The sequence below is a fragment of the Cephus cinctus genome, unplaced genomic scaffold (assembly GCF_000341935.2).
Source record: "Cephus cinctus unplaced genomic scaffold, Ccin1 Ccin1_scaffold1343, whole genome shotgun sequence".
NCBI classification, from domain to species: domain Eukaryota; kingdom Metazoa; phylum Arthropoda; class Insecta; order Hymenoptera; family Cephidae; genus Cephus; species Cephus cinctus.
In genome coordinates, this window is record NW_014333756.1 from 700043 (window position 1) to 712105 (window position 12063).

The 12063-nt window shown below is 38.2% G+C and overlaps 1 protein-coding gene across 5 annotated transcripts in view; it reads right to left on the minus strand.

Annotated features, from left to right (window-relative positions):
• The window catches only part of LOC107272987 (opioid-binding protein/cell adhesion molecule homolog), a 73712-nt gene that overhangs the window by 11595 nt on the left and 50054 nt on the right, over positions 1-12063 (minus strand). For all 5 annotated transcript variants that reach the window (XM_025090306.1, XM_025090305.1, XM_025090307.1 and 2 more), the window contains 4 exons: positions 5801-6008; positions 5386-5544; positions 1894-2022; positions 1469-1606 (listed from right to left, as the gene is read on the minus strand). In XM_025090306.1, the coding sequence (XP_024946074.1) occupies positions 1469-1606; positions 1894-2022; positions 5386-5544; positions 5801-6008 (634 nt within the window). The remainder of the gene's footprint in view (positions 1-1468; positions 1607-1893; positions 2023-5385; positions 5545-5800; positions 6009-12063) is intronic.

The following is a 12063-nucleotide window of genomic DNA, read 5'->3' on the forward strand; positions in this document are numbered from 1 at the left end:
GGGGGGGGGGGGGGGCAAGAGGGGTGGCCATAATTACTTCCGTAGTTTTTAATAACCTTTGACGTCATCAGTGTAATTATTACGGGACGATAATAAACCCGAGTACGTGTGCACCGTGAGATTTTTCAGGAGCTGACATTTCTTTTTTTTTTTCCTTCATCCCACCCTTCTCCACCCCGGTCCCGCAAACTCTCCATCAACGCTTTTTCTCTTCTCCTTTGTCTTTCCCTCTCTCTCTCTCTCTCTCTCTCTCTCTCTGTCTCTCTCTCTTTTACGCTCTATTATGCAACTTTACAATGAGCAGTCTGAGTATCTCGGTCGCTTTATTAGGTTCTGCATGAATGGCACGTCGTAGCGATGCTTCGTTTCTCCCAACATTGTAGGCTGAACTTTAAGAATGTTTTTCTGGACCGTTGATGAGTAATGACGATCACGTTGAAAGACCCCGTTTACCTGTATAAACAATCAAGTTTCTAGGGGTTGATAGATAAACATATATATGTACCAATGTGTCATTAAGGCGTTAAGCGCTGTTTCGGCCATTGGCGGCTGATAGTAGGCTTCGCGTTCCCATCAGTTTCGAAGTGTCGCGTGGCGTGAACAGAAAGGTCAACAAAGTCAATTCGAAAACCGCCGAACGTGTTAACGAGATTCGGACGTAATGTTACCCTTTTTTTATAAATAATCACATTCGCTCTCAATTGGCAGACTCAAAGTACAGTCGCCGGATAATGGATGTTTTCGACAGTGTAGCGAAGAAAAATATAAAAAAAAAAGGTTGGAGTCTCTGGCAACGAGATATTTTATTTGGGAACGAAAAAGTTCGACACTGATCATCCCCTTCTGACGCATTTACATGCATGTATTCTCAATATCCGGTATTACACGCATGGCGTATCTCGATCTATATGACGAATCACGTTACAGCGTGTATCGGCCGAATACTGATTTCAAGAGTACAGTTTTCGGTATACATATAACTAGAATATCGTAATCACCCAGGGCAATGTGCGATTAATACTTGTTCAACGTTACGTGGAATTTGACGTGATGTGAAAATGATATTTGCTTTAAACAAGTAACAACGCACGTTTGCGACTGTTCGATCGAATCGATGTGATATATGAAAATGGGGGTTTTACCGTTACGCTCGCTACTGCACTGCACGGCAGATGCGTTCCTGCATAACTGCAACCTGCAATGTAGTTTAGGCTCGCAAATCATTATAATAGATCTAGTATACGTTATAGTGCGAGCCTACTGCATAATCTCGTATTCTAATTATCCAAGATATTAGCGCACATCCACCCTATGTGTCTTAAGCGTACACATGTGTACGAGCGGGTAAGCACTGTGCAGTAAACTTTAGACATTAGTGCTTCAGATAACCAGGCGACTATCTGCTGGACCTAAACATCGCATGAGTTAAAGGGTTAATTATATAATTTTTATATTTGTCTGTACCCACCATTTGCTATGATTTCATCCTTGTCGCGTGTCCAATAATTAATTGACTTTGGATATGCTTCAGAGTTGCACTCGAGCGTCATTTCCTGTCCCTCTCGAGCTCCCACTAATTGATTCTGTATCCATATCATCGGTGGAACTGTGTAAAAAAGAAAAGAGTAAGATTTAAAAAATTTGAATACCACACGATAAATAAAAACTATTCAACTCTCATATCACTGAACATGTATCCTCCTCTATTTCAAAAACCAGCATAAACCCCGTATCTACTTATACGTTTTTCACAGACTTCCTCCTGATCTCATGAAGAATTCACGTTCAGATGGATATTGCCGGATACACCGTTAGCGTCCCTTATACAGTCGTACGGAAAAGTTCCGAGATCCTAGCAAAGCGCAGACTAGCCTAGAGAGTAATTATACGTACAGTGTACTATAAGTGTAATTCGTTTGCTAACTGTAGGCGGAACGCCATTAGACGCAATGCAAAGGTAGGCCCCCATGTGCAGTCGATTAACCCTGGTAATGTTGAAGACCGAACCCTCGATGCTTGCCACTGTAACATAAAGCAAAACGGAGGATATAGGTAAAAAAGGAAGAAAAAAAAAGGTACACAGTCAAAGGATCATGTACCAGCTAATTAATTATATCCCGTGTCGCAGTACGCAAAACCGGTAAACAGTAAATACACACAAGTGCATCAACCCCATTGTAGGTACAGAGGAGGCAGACAGACAGGTGCGGTAATTCAAATGTAAAGCAACCCGGTATAAAAGCAATATTAACACAACTAGGTGCAACTGCATTTTCGCATGGTATTAAACGCCGATACTAATCACCGCGTTACGGTGTCCTGTTGTTCTTGCGGTACACGTTAATCCCCGTAAATTTCGAGAGCGCTGCACTCCGATGCACTTGCACGCGAAATCCCGAGTGCATCGGTCAGAGTATTCGCCGACGATTTCTTGTCCTGCGTCTTACTCGCTGCCGTTAATTATGTACCAGTTGTTCCAGGGGGCCTTAATGCCTTATCCTTAACCCAGGAAATCCCCACGTAACGTTCTACGTTCGTCTACTGAGTTTCCTAGTTACGTTACGTAACTTTGCGATAACAATAAAAAAAAGTCAGTCTCGTCCGACCGGTGAAAAAAAAATGTCTAGAAAATTATTTAAAAAAAAAAAAAAAAGTACACTATCCCCAGGGAGCGCTCGTTATTCTGCACGAAGTGGTTTTTCTCCTTGAGAAAGGAAATGCCGGTTGAATTCCTGGGAATAGGTAAAAAAAATGTAGACGGTTATCGTTAGGAACGTTACTTATTATGCAAGGCGCTATATCGTATACCTTGTACTTTATTAAGTGATTAGATAAACCTAAGGGATCCTGTGTATATATACTGTCACCATAGATACCGCGGGTAAAGGGTTAGCAAAGAGTTCTTGATCACTCCCATGGGTCAGGCGGTGTACTTAAACCATGGTCGAGTGGGTTTGGGACATTGCGTGCCCGCATAATTATTGCAATTAATCACACGGCGTCTAATCATATCTGATCCCGTGCCAGCTTATCTCACCCGCGATAATTGACTCGGACGTATCACGAGGTGCTTAATCGACGCGATATCCTCTAACAATGTTCACGCCTTTACGATCTCCATGACTAATCTTAATTAGTGTCACGCTGTCACTGATGTCCTCTTTGAATTTCCTACTTGACGTTGATATCAAGTTCATGGGTGATGAGAAATATTTTGTGGAGTTTAACGAATTTCGAGGCACGATTATTTATTTTGAAAAATATTTTTATTAACCGTATGGTATTCTTTATGGGGGAGTCCGCGGTAGACATTGTAACAGGGGTTTGTGGCTGCTGTCATTCTATCTCCCTGTAATCGGCATAAGTACCTGCATACGTTGCCGGTGTAATGTTACGTGTCTGGTTTTCGCTGTACATAGGTTGCGCGTTACCCCTGGCAACCGCAGACAGGCCTACCCCAACGAATTTCTCGTATACAAGACCAGTCTGCAGGTTTGCTGGTTGTGCAGGCTTACGTACGCCGCATTTCAATTTCGGCGACTCTACGTCACTAGGGTGGATGTTTAATCCGCGCAGGGCAATTTCTGTTACTGCTTCCCGGAAACCGCCAATTTTTCGGGGGTAGCCACGGGGATCAAAGGTTCGCGAAAACTAAAATTTTGGCTATTAGCTAATTGGTTGCTATATTAAAATGGACTGGATAATGCAGGTGACGTTGCAGTTAATTAAATTAGTTGTTACGGGCCAGAGAGGTAATCTCTGGTGAATTCAAGGTCATTAAGATTAACCGCTACGGATTTGGTATCGAGGTGTGAATATGGACTGGCAGCCCTGTAAATCCATTTCCGATCGAGTGCGTAAATGAAAGAGGAACTTTTTCAATAGTTCCTAGAAACGCAATTTCTGTACGATGTAATCGATTGCGTAACTTTGAAAAAAGCAAACTTTTTTAATGGAAGTCCGCCTTTGATAATCAAACTTGAAGAAACATCCCTTAGCCGTTATCCCGCCGGTAAAGTGATTTATGTGACGAGGTGTAACGTTACAGTTTTTTTTTATTTAAAATTGACCAGGGAAAAGATTTTCAATATCCAACAAAATATATTCAACCCCATAGACTCCATGCTCACTTTCAAGACGTTGAAATAATTTAATATAGCCTGAGGGGTGAAGGGTTATGTATCGATATAAAAGGGAAGGGTGCTTGGATTATATCCCCCTTTCGAAATACTCCAGGATCCGGCAAAGACCCAAGTAGATTGACGATCAACAAGTACGTGGAAGCGAGAAAGCAGGGGAAGAAGCTAAATAGAACGAAGAATTTAGGGGCGAGTTAGGGGTTGAAAAACGTTTGCACGGCCTATGAGCATGCCAAACGAATCGATTCGAGACCCAAAGTAAATTGACTATATCAGGATGACCTTAATCATACGACCCTCCGTAGGCAGTTTTCCGAAAATCTGCATTTCCTTCAAGTCACCCCTTGTACGCAGTACGTAGAAGATAATGTCTGTACATACTAATGAATCAAAAAAATAATATATCTACCAAAGAATCCATAATGCAGATAAAGATTTTATAAAAAATGAAAATAAATGATGATTAAGTAAAAATTGAAGTAATGCAGCCGAATCGACATTTAATTTTTTTTACGCTGAAATTATAAACGTTCGAAATTGTGAAAATTAGTCTTTTCGAAACTTGTTAAAAATTTTATGGAACCTCCCACCGTTTACGGGTCCCTCAACCATCCCTCTCCGTACAACATACAGACGGTCAGTCGAGACGATCGATGAGAAACTTTGGCCGGATGTTATGTCCCTCGAGATCGTTCTGAGAAAGTTGAAAGTTTAATTTTTAAACTTAAAAACCACGAACACCCCCTGCGTAGGCATTTGATTATTTCATGACGAATATCGTTTGGCCAAAGTTTTATTGCTTATGCAATATTAATCATATCTCTAAGGTGTTTTCTATTACACGAAAAATTCGTATCTCTTCAAATTATTCTTAAGGGAGAATAGATCGATGATCGAACTATAATTACTCTTGTACGCAGCGTATTGTGTTCTATATAATCGTTACGTAATACTGCTGGAAGAAAACAACAGGATTCAATTACTTCGCCTACCTTCGATTATATCGTGTACCAAGATTTTCCTGCCACAATATTAAAAATCTGTACAAGGTTATCGAATTCTATGCGTATGCTAACTGCTTTGCTTTGTCAGCTTGTGGCTTCCTCGAAATTATAATGTTACGTGCGCTGTTCTTTGAGGATGACGTAACAGAGAGATAGGTTAAATTAATAATAACAATATATAAAAATATTACGTGAGAAACAGTGTATAGTATGTTGATAAAAAAAAAAAAAAAATTCCTTACCCTCTTGACCATTCCCGAGGGGTATTAATTCTCCACCCTCGCGCCTCCACGTAATGTTGGGGGTGGGTGATCCAGTAGCAGCGCAACGTAAAGTCACGTTACTGCCCTCGCGTACCACCATATCCGTACTTGTGGGGTAGTCGAGAATGTCCGGCGGTACTGTGACCAACATAACAAAATATATCATTAGATATCGCCAAAGTTATATATACCTGCAGTCTCATATATTTTTATCGAAATTTTCACAGAATCGCACACGTGCTTTTTTACAGGTCATTATCACGTTCGAATGCTATATCAGTCTGAGGTGTTGCTTTTGAATTGACATATAGCGAAAATTCATTTTTGAAATTATTATTAACAATGGCCGACCTATAGTCGTTGGGATATTAACAAAGCTAATTAATCCACATACCGACAACAGCCAAATAACCAATTTGACTTTTCATAGGATCCGTGTTTATCTGACACATGTAATCCCCTTGATCGGATTCATGAACATCGCGTATGTGCAGGTACCACGTTCTGTGATCACTATGAGTGACGCCGATTCGATGATTCTTCGTGATAACGTGACTGGCGATAGTAAGAATCGTCTGTGTGTTAACCCGTAACCAGGCCACCTGAAAAATACGTTATCGAGTGTATGTATAAAAGTAGATTATCAAAAAAAAAAAAAAGAAAAAAAAATTCGAAATTTTTCCACCATCCATTACAACAAAGACACCGGGTGTGGAAACGTTAGTAAATTTCATTTGTGTCTACCGGACGACATTGTACCTCAACATATTTTCGTCCGAATTGCTGCCGCTGGCATAACGGATAGAAAATCCGGATATCGGGCTTACGCAATTTATAGATCCGAGAATGATAACTTGCCCGTCCACGCGTTTGTTCTTCCATGAAAAAGAATCGTCGGGATGGATACGCGTATCGAAACTTAGCCAATTTGCTCGCGAAAATATAATAAATCTCATCAGAGAGGAGAAACACGGTGAAAGCAAAGGAATATTTATCGTCCCCTCCCGCCGTCCCCGATTCAAAAAAAGAAAAGAGAATATTAAAAAATTTTCTTTCACTCTCTCTCATACGTTAATACGTAAATAATACGTCTACAAAAAATTCTCATGCATTATAGCACGGAACTTACATTCTATCTACTATATAGCAATTAACGCCGTATCCCATCGTCCAATGATTTCTGATTATCTGCCAAGTGTTCTATTAGTCACCGTTCGAGAACGACGAATACCGATACTTAGTCGACAAATGACTCGTCAGACTCGTCAATAGTGTCTTCTGTCAATCAATGTCAAATTGGTCCCTTATTGTTAACCAATTCGGCGGGTGACAAATGCAACTTCGTGGTCACTGAAATGCAGGTCAGTTAACCAGCTTAAGGGAACGTCATAGGGATGCATGGTTTAACTGCGTTAACGTCATCCCAAGGAACCACGTGATGTCAATCACGTGTTGCCCATACTGAGTTCAATAATTCTCGTAACCACAAATACGATTAGGCACCATGTCATTTTTATACATGATAGCTCTTAAATGGGTGTTCGGCATACCGTAGGGATACAATTAAGGATATATGTAAAATGAGGTTGGTCGTATTAAAAATATGTAATACAGTATATACAAAAGCAATATACGTTTATTCTAGTAGTAAATTGCGCATGCGAACTGAATTATGTAACATGACAAACGGATTGAAGCCTTACATGCTGAACAATTTTATCACTTTTATTATGCATTCCGGTTTTATCGCTGATGCGTTAAAATAAAAAATATTGTACCGGAAGCTGTATGTAATGAAATTGTGATGTTCGGGGGGCTCACGATATCGTTTAATATTCAACTTGATTGCGAATCCATATGGAATGTACATTCATTAAATTTATCTGTTGTAAGTATGGTACAAAGAATAATTAGTTTATGGGGTTCTTTTTAGTGAATTATATGGATTCCTCAATAGGGCAGGTTACTTGCTTCTTAGTTTTCATCAAATTTGTAATATTCGCTTTGGAATTTTTCTTACTGTATTTGTCTCTCTTTTTTTCTAAGTATTTTTTCCTCTTATCGAATATCACTCGTGACCATATGTATGTTGAAATGCAACTGTATAATTAACATATATGTATAGATTCAAACCATATAGAGGCATTTAAGCGCGCACTTTTCCATCCACCGCAATGGAATAACTGATAAAGTAGTTAATTGAGGTTAAATCGATATATCAATATATTATATACACTTGTATAGTCACTTTCATGATTCTCTGATATCAATTTTAATAAATTCGTAATATATCATTGTCACAATGACGTCTACATTTTTTATATGTATATCGATAACTAACCATTCGATAATGGGAATCGAATATTGTAAATTTATTTGAAAAGTGATAAGGACCTCATAGTTTTCAAGGACGAGATTAAGTATTGCATTATTTCCATCAGGGCTTCATATCGCGGTACCGAACCAACGAAATACGTGGAAAAGTTTTATTTCAAGTATTTTACGTGCTAAGTCATTTACTTGGCGTTTCATCCAATTCCAAGACGTTAATTGAAGAAAAATATGAGATAATTTAATTTATGCTTCCCCCCCGTTTTCTGGGAAGTTCCTCCTGCAAAGTGGAACATTAAGAAGTTAATTATATAACAAGTATTACAGTCAAATATAAAACTGTATTAACTGGTTCCACCCTCAAAAAATAACTCATTTCCCATGAGATTTTTTTAGGCGCACAAATATTTTTATCAAATTCTACAGTAAAAAGTGTCCCAAAAAATATTCTAAACTATTCAAAAACTGCCTAACCCTCCAAATAGTTACTGCGTAACGAACAATACGACGATTAGTCTTAAAGGTGATTTTTTTTTTAATTTCTTTTTTTATCCAATAACACTTTCTGTTTCCAGCATCTTTAATTTTTTCCAATAAATCTACAGCTACGTCTATTTCCACTCAGAATCAAAGGCTCAATCTCTTCCGTACCTTTTCTTTCTTCCGTTAGTTCCCACCTTCGGATCTTAACCCACTACTCATCAGCGACCTTCATTTTCTGACTCACACTAATCCAAAAGTTCGTCACGACGCTTTTACTTGATAAATTATAGGAAAAGTTTGCACTCGCAAACTCAAAGATTCTATGCTCGAAATCGCAATACGAATTCCCGTATAGAAACTAATTTAAAGAAATACACTGGAAGCCTAATTGGTTCGCAAAATTAATACCCGCGTATATAAAACATGTAAATTCATTTATCTCTTCTCTCTACGGAATAACAAGTACCCGAAGAAGATGAGATGCCGCACAAGAATAGTGATGCCAACCTGTAGAGGAGTCTATTGCTTCAATAAGATCCTTTTTCTTCTCCCCCATCCTGATTTACAGTGGGTCGTTAACATTCGAAAAGGGTAATAGCACTAACTTACGTGAATCCTAAATTCTCTAACACGCCACTAAAAATACTTTTCTCCTCCGACCCGCTTTCTGAATCTCTTAGAGAGAAGCCACGGGTTTCCCTAATCTGCCTTGCTTTAAATACATTACGTCCACCTCTGTTCCGTGTTCTCGCGCCTGGCTACACCACTTACAATTTCCTTCACGCGAATAATTACAGCCACGATTACACGAACAGCTACAATATATCACTATATAGTATATTATCTATTTGTGTATGTATTTAGTATAGTAGCATTACTATATATACATATATATAAAATTTACTGATCAACTGATTTCGTATACTATATATTACATGTCTTGTATACCTATATACACAAAGTATTGAGAGTCGTTGTTTGGTGCACTTAATAATGCATCATAATCTTAATAATGTATCCTACACCATCTAAAAATCCATAATTCATCATACGAATACGTAACACTGTACTGCGCTCTGATCACAGAGCGCGTAAAACGTAACGGTGATCCGAAATTTCGAAACGAAATTACCCGAAGGTTTTCGGGCTAAAATCTCGATGATTTTCAGGACCGAGCGATAAAACAGAGTGATTGCACCTTAAATATTTCATGGGGATGTTTTTCGTTTCAAAAGCAAGCACGAAAATGCCGACCGAATGTAAATTTATCGATAGTGGCCACCACGTGAATGAATATTTGCAACCCCCCTTTGTTTTTCTTTTTTTTTTTTTTTTCACGCGGGAACGTAGCCGGCAGCTTTACGATGAATTGATTAATTTTTACGCCAGCGTCGTTCGCAATCTCGTCGCCGTCCTCCAAATTGCACCGCGCTATATACGTATACAACATGTATATTTGACTTGCGGACTGTTTCGCGTTGCAGTCTCCAGTATTAATTTGCACATCATCAGTACAACAGTATGCACCGTGTGCACTTTTTTCTTTCACGTATGATGCTAAGTGACGTCATCTATATGTATTTGCCGACGTTATTGAAAATTCGAAGGGGGCAGGGGGGTGGAAGCTACATACATTCTGCAATAATTACACGAACGTTGCGTTATTTATGTGTGTGTATATATATATATATATATATATATATATATATATATATATATATATATATATATATATATATATATATATATATATATATATATATATATATATATATATATATATATATCTGATTTACAAAAGCATCGAATTAATTAAAATATTACACAATTAAATATGTTATTAATAAATTCTGATTCTTTGACCATCACATATGCTACGTTCTAGGGTAGTTTTAAGGGGGATTGTATATACGAGCGATTCTTCGACTTTTGTATAATATTGTACTCGACCCCTCTGTATTCATAAATTAGTTTGTGTATGTGGAATTGAAGTGGTGAATTTTCACTAGTTTCTATATACACGTAGAAAATACGGGCGGACTTTAACAGGTCGAGTATACAAATACATCACGGTATATATAGCACAATATAACAATATGCATATGTCAGATATGCCAAGTATTTCAATATCACTATTTCCATCTGTAATTTAACGAATTAATTTCTAACGTGGATTCCAATCCCCTTATTCACATAAACTTTTGACCCAACTATACATATATAAGTACAGACTGTATACATATATACATATAGTCATATAACGATGCTACAAATTGAAGCATTGTGCTTAAAGCCAAAGGCTGCTCCTACGAAAGATAATATTAAAATAAAGTATTCAATTAAAGAGATATTAAAATACTTGTTAAAAAAAAAAGAAATAAGAAAACCATCCTTTAAGGTTCTCATAATCCATATAAAATCCTATATAATATTATAGTATGAATGTGGAAAAAAAGGAATTCTCCAAGCACCAGAACGAATCGAAGCTAAAACCAGCCCTGATTTCGAGCAAGCGATTTTACACCGCTGGCAAACGCCCTATTTAGCATTTAATAGTTACTGTACGTAGACTACGACGTCGGCCGGGGTGGTGGCGCGTATAATAGCCAAAACAGAAATGCCAGCCCCCTCTTCGACCACTTTGAATCTGTTCTCCAAGCTAGCGGCTCGGGCTCTTTGCCAACACCCTAATTATTCCTGCTCCGTTAAACCCGTTTAGTATATCGATTTGGCAATCCTCGTTATTTTTTTTTTTTTTTTTATATAGCTACCCCCTCACTGACGCTTCTCCAAGAACGAGTCACGTATTTCCAAATTATAAATCTACTGGACGCACTCACCTTCAAATTGAGCGTACGTCATGCTACGATGGCCTCGGCGTTATATTATTCGTCACTGAATACGAAGAGACGGGAACAAGCTACGCGAAGGGTGAATTTAACGAGATATGATAAAGCTGCATGCTATGCAGTGTATAGAGTATTGCATGTCGGTACGATCCTGATTAACGTACGGGGGTGGTAGGGAGGGTGGGTTGTGGCAGCCATCTTTGGCAAAATTCATCACGAAAAGATAACGCTTTCGAAGGTTATAATTCTATATATTGTATATATATATATATATATATATATATATATATATGTACACACGCACGTATAGAGATGAGGGTAAGGGTCTCTGGAGATGCCACGGAATTTCATGAGAATTTCATCCCTTCTAAGCGTCGTAGTTAAATGTGCCTTAACCTTCCCTATTTGTGTTTCAGGTCATTATTGATCTACTGTACTGGGTATAATATTTGCCAACGGTATAATCTGTTTGATATAGGAGTGATATCATTTGTGCCAAGTACGTAAGTTAAGGCTAGGAGTTTATTTTTGGGACGATTGAAATATTTTGAGTTTTGAAGTTATTTATATTTCATGTAAAATAGGAGATAGATGTTCAAAAATTTTTATTTTTTGGAATATCTGATGCACCCTGACCGAGTCTGAATGAAGTAGCCTAAGAGATGGACTGGGTTAACACGCGTGTTAGAACCTCAGAGAGTAGCGCCACACCTGGCGAATGAAAACATATGTGGATAGTAGCGAGACCCCTAAGTTTCTTCAGTCTCCAGAGAGATACCCAGATACGTCAACGGGCTATCAGATAATTAAATCCTGACTTTCAGACCACGATACTTACGCTTAAGGCAGTGTCGCAAGCGAGTTACAAAGCAAATATTCCTGCTGGTTAATTCTAAGTAATTAGGAAGTAAGATAAACGTGTGTTCCGTTTAGTCATAGAAATCGTTGGTCACGTTAAAAAAAAAAAAAAAAAAAAAAAAATATTAAAAAATTT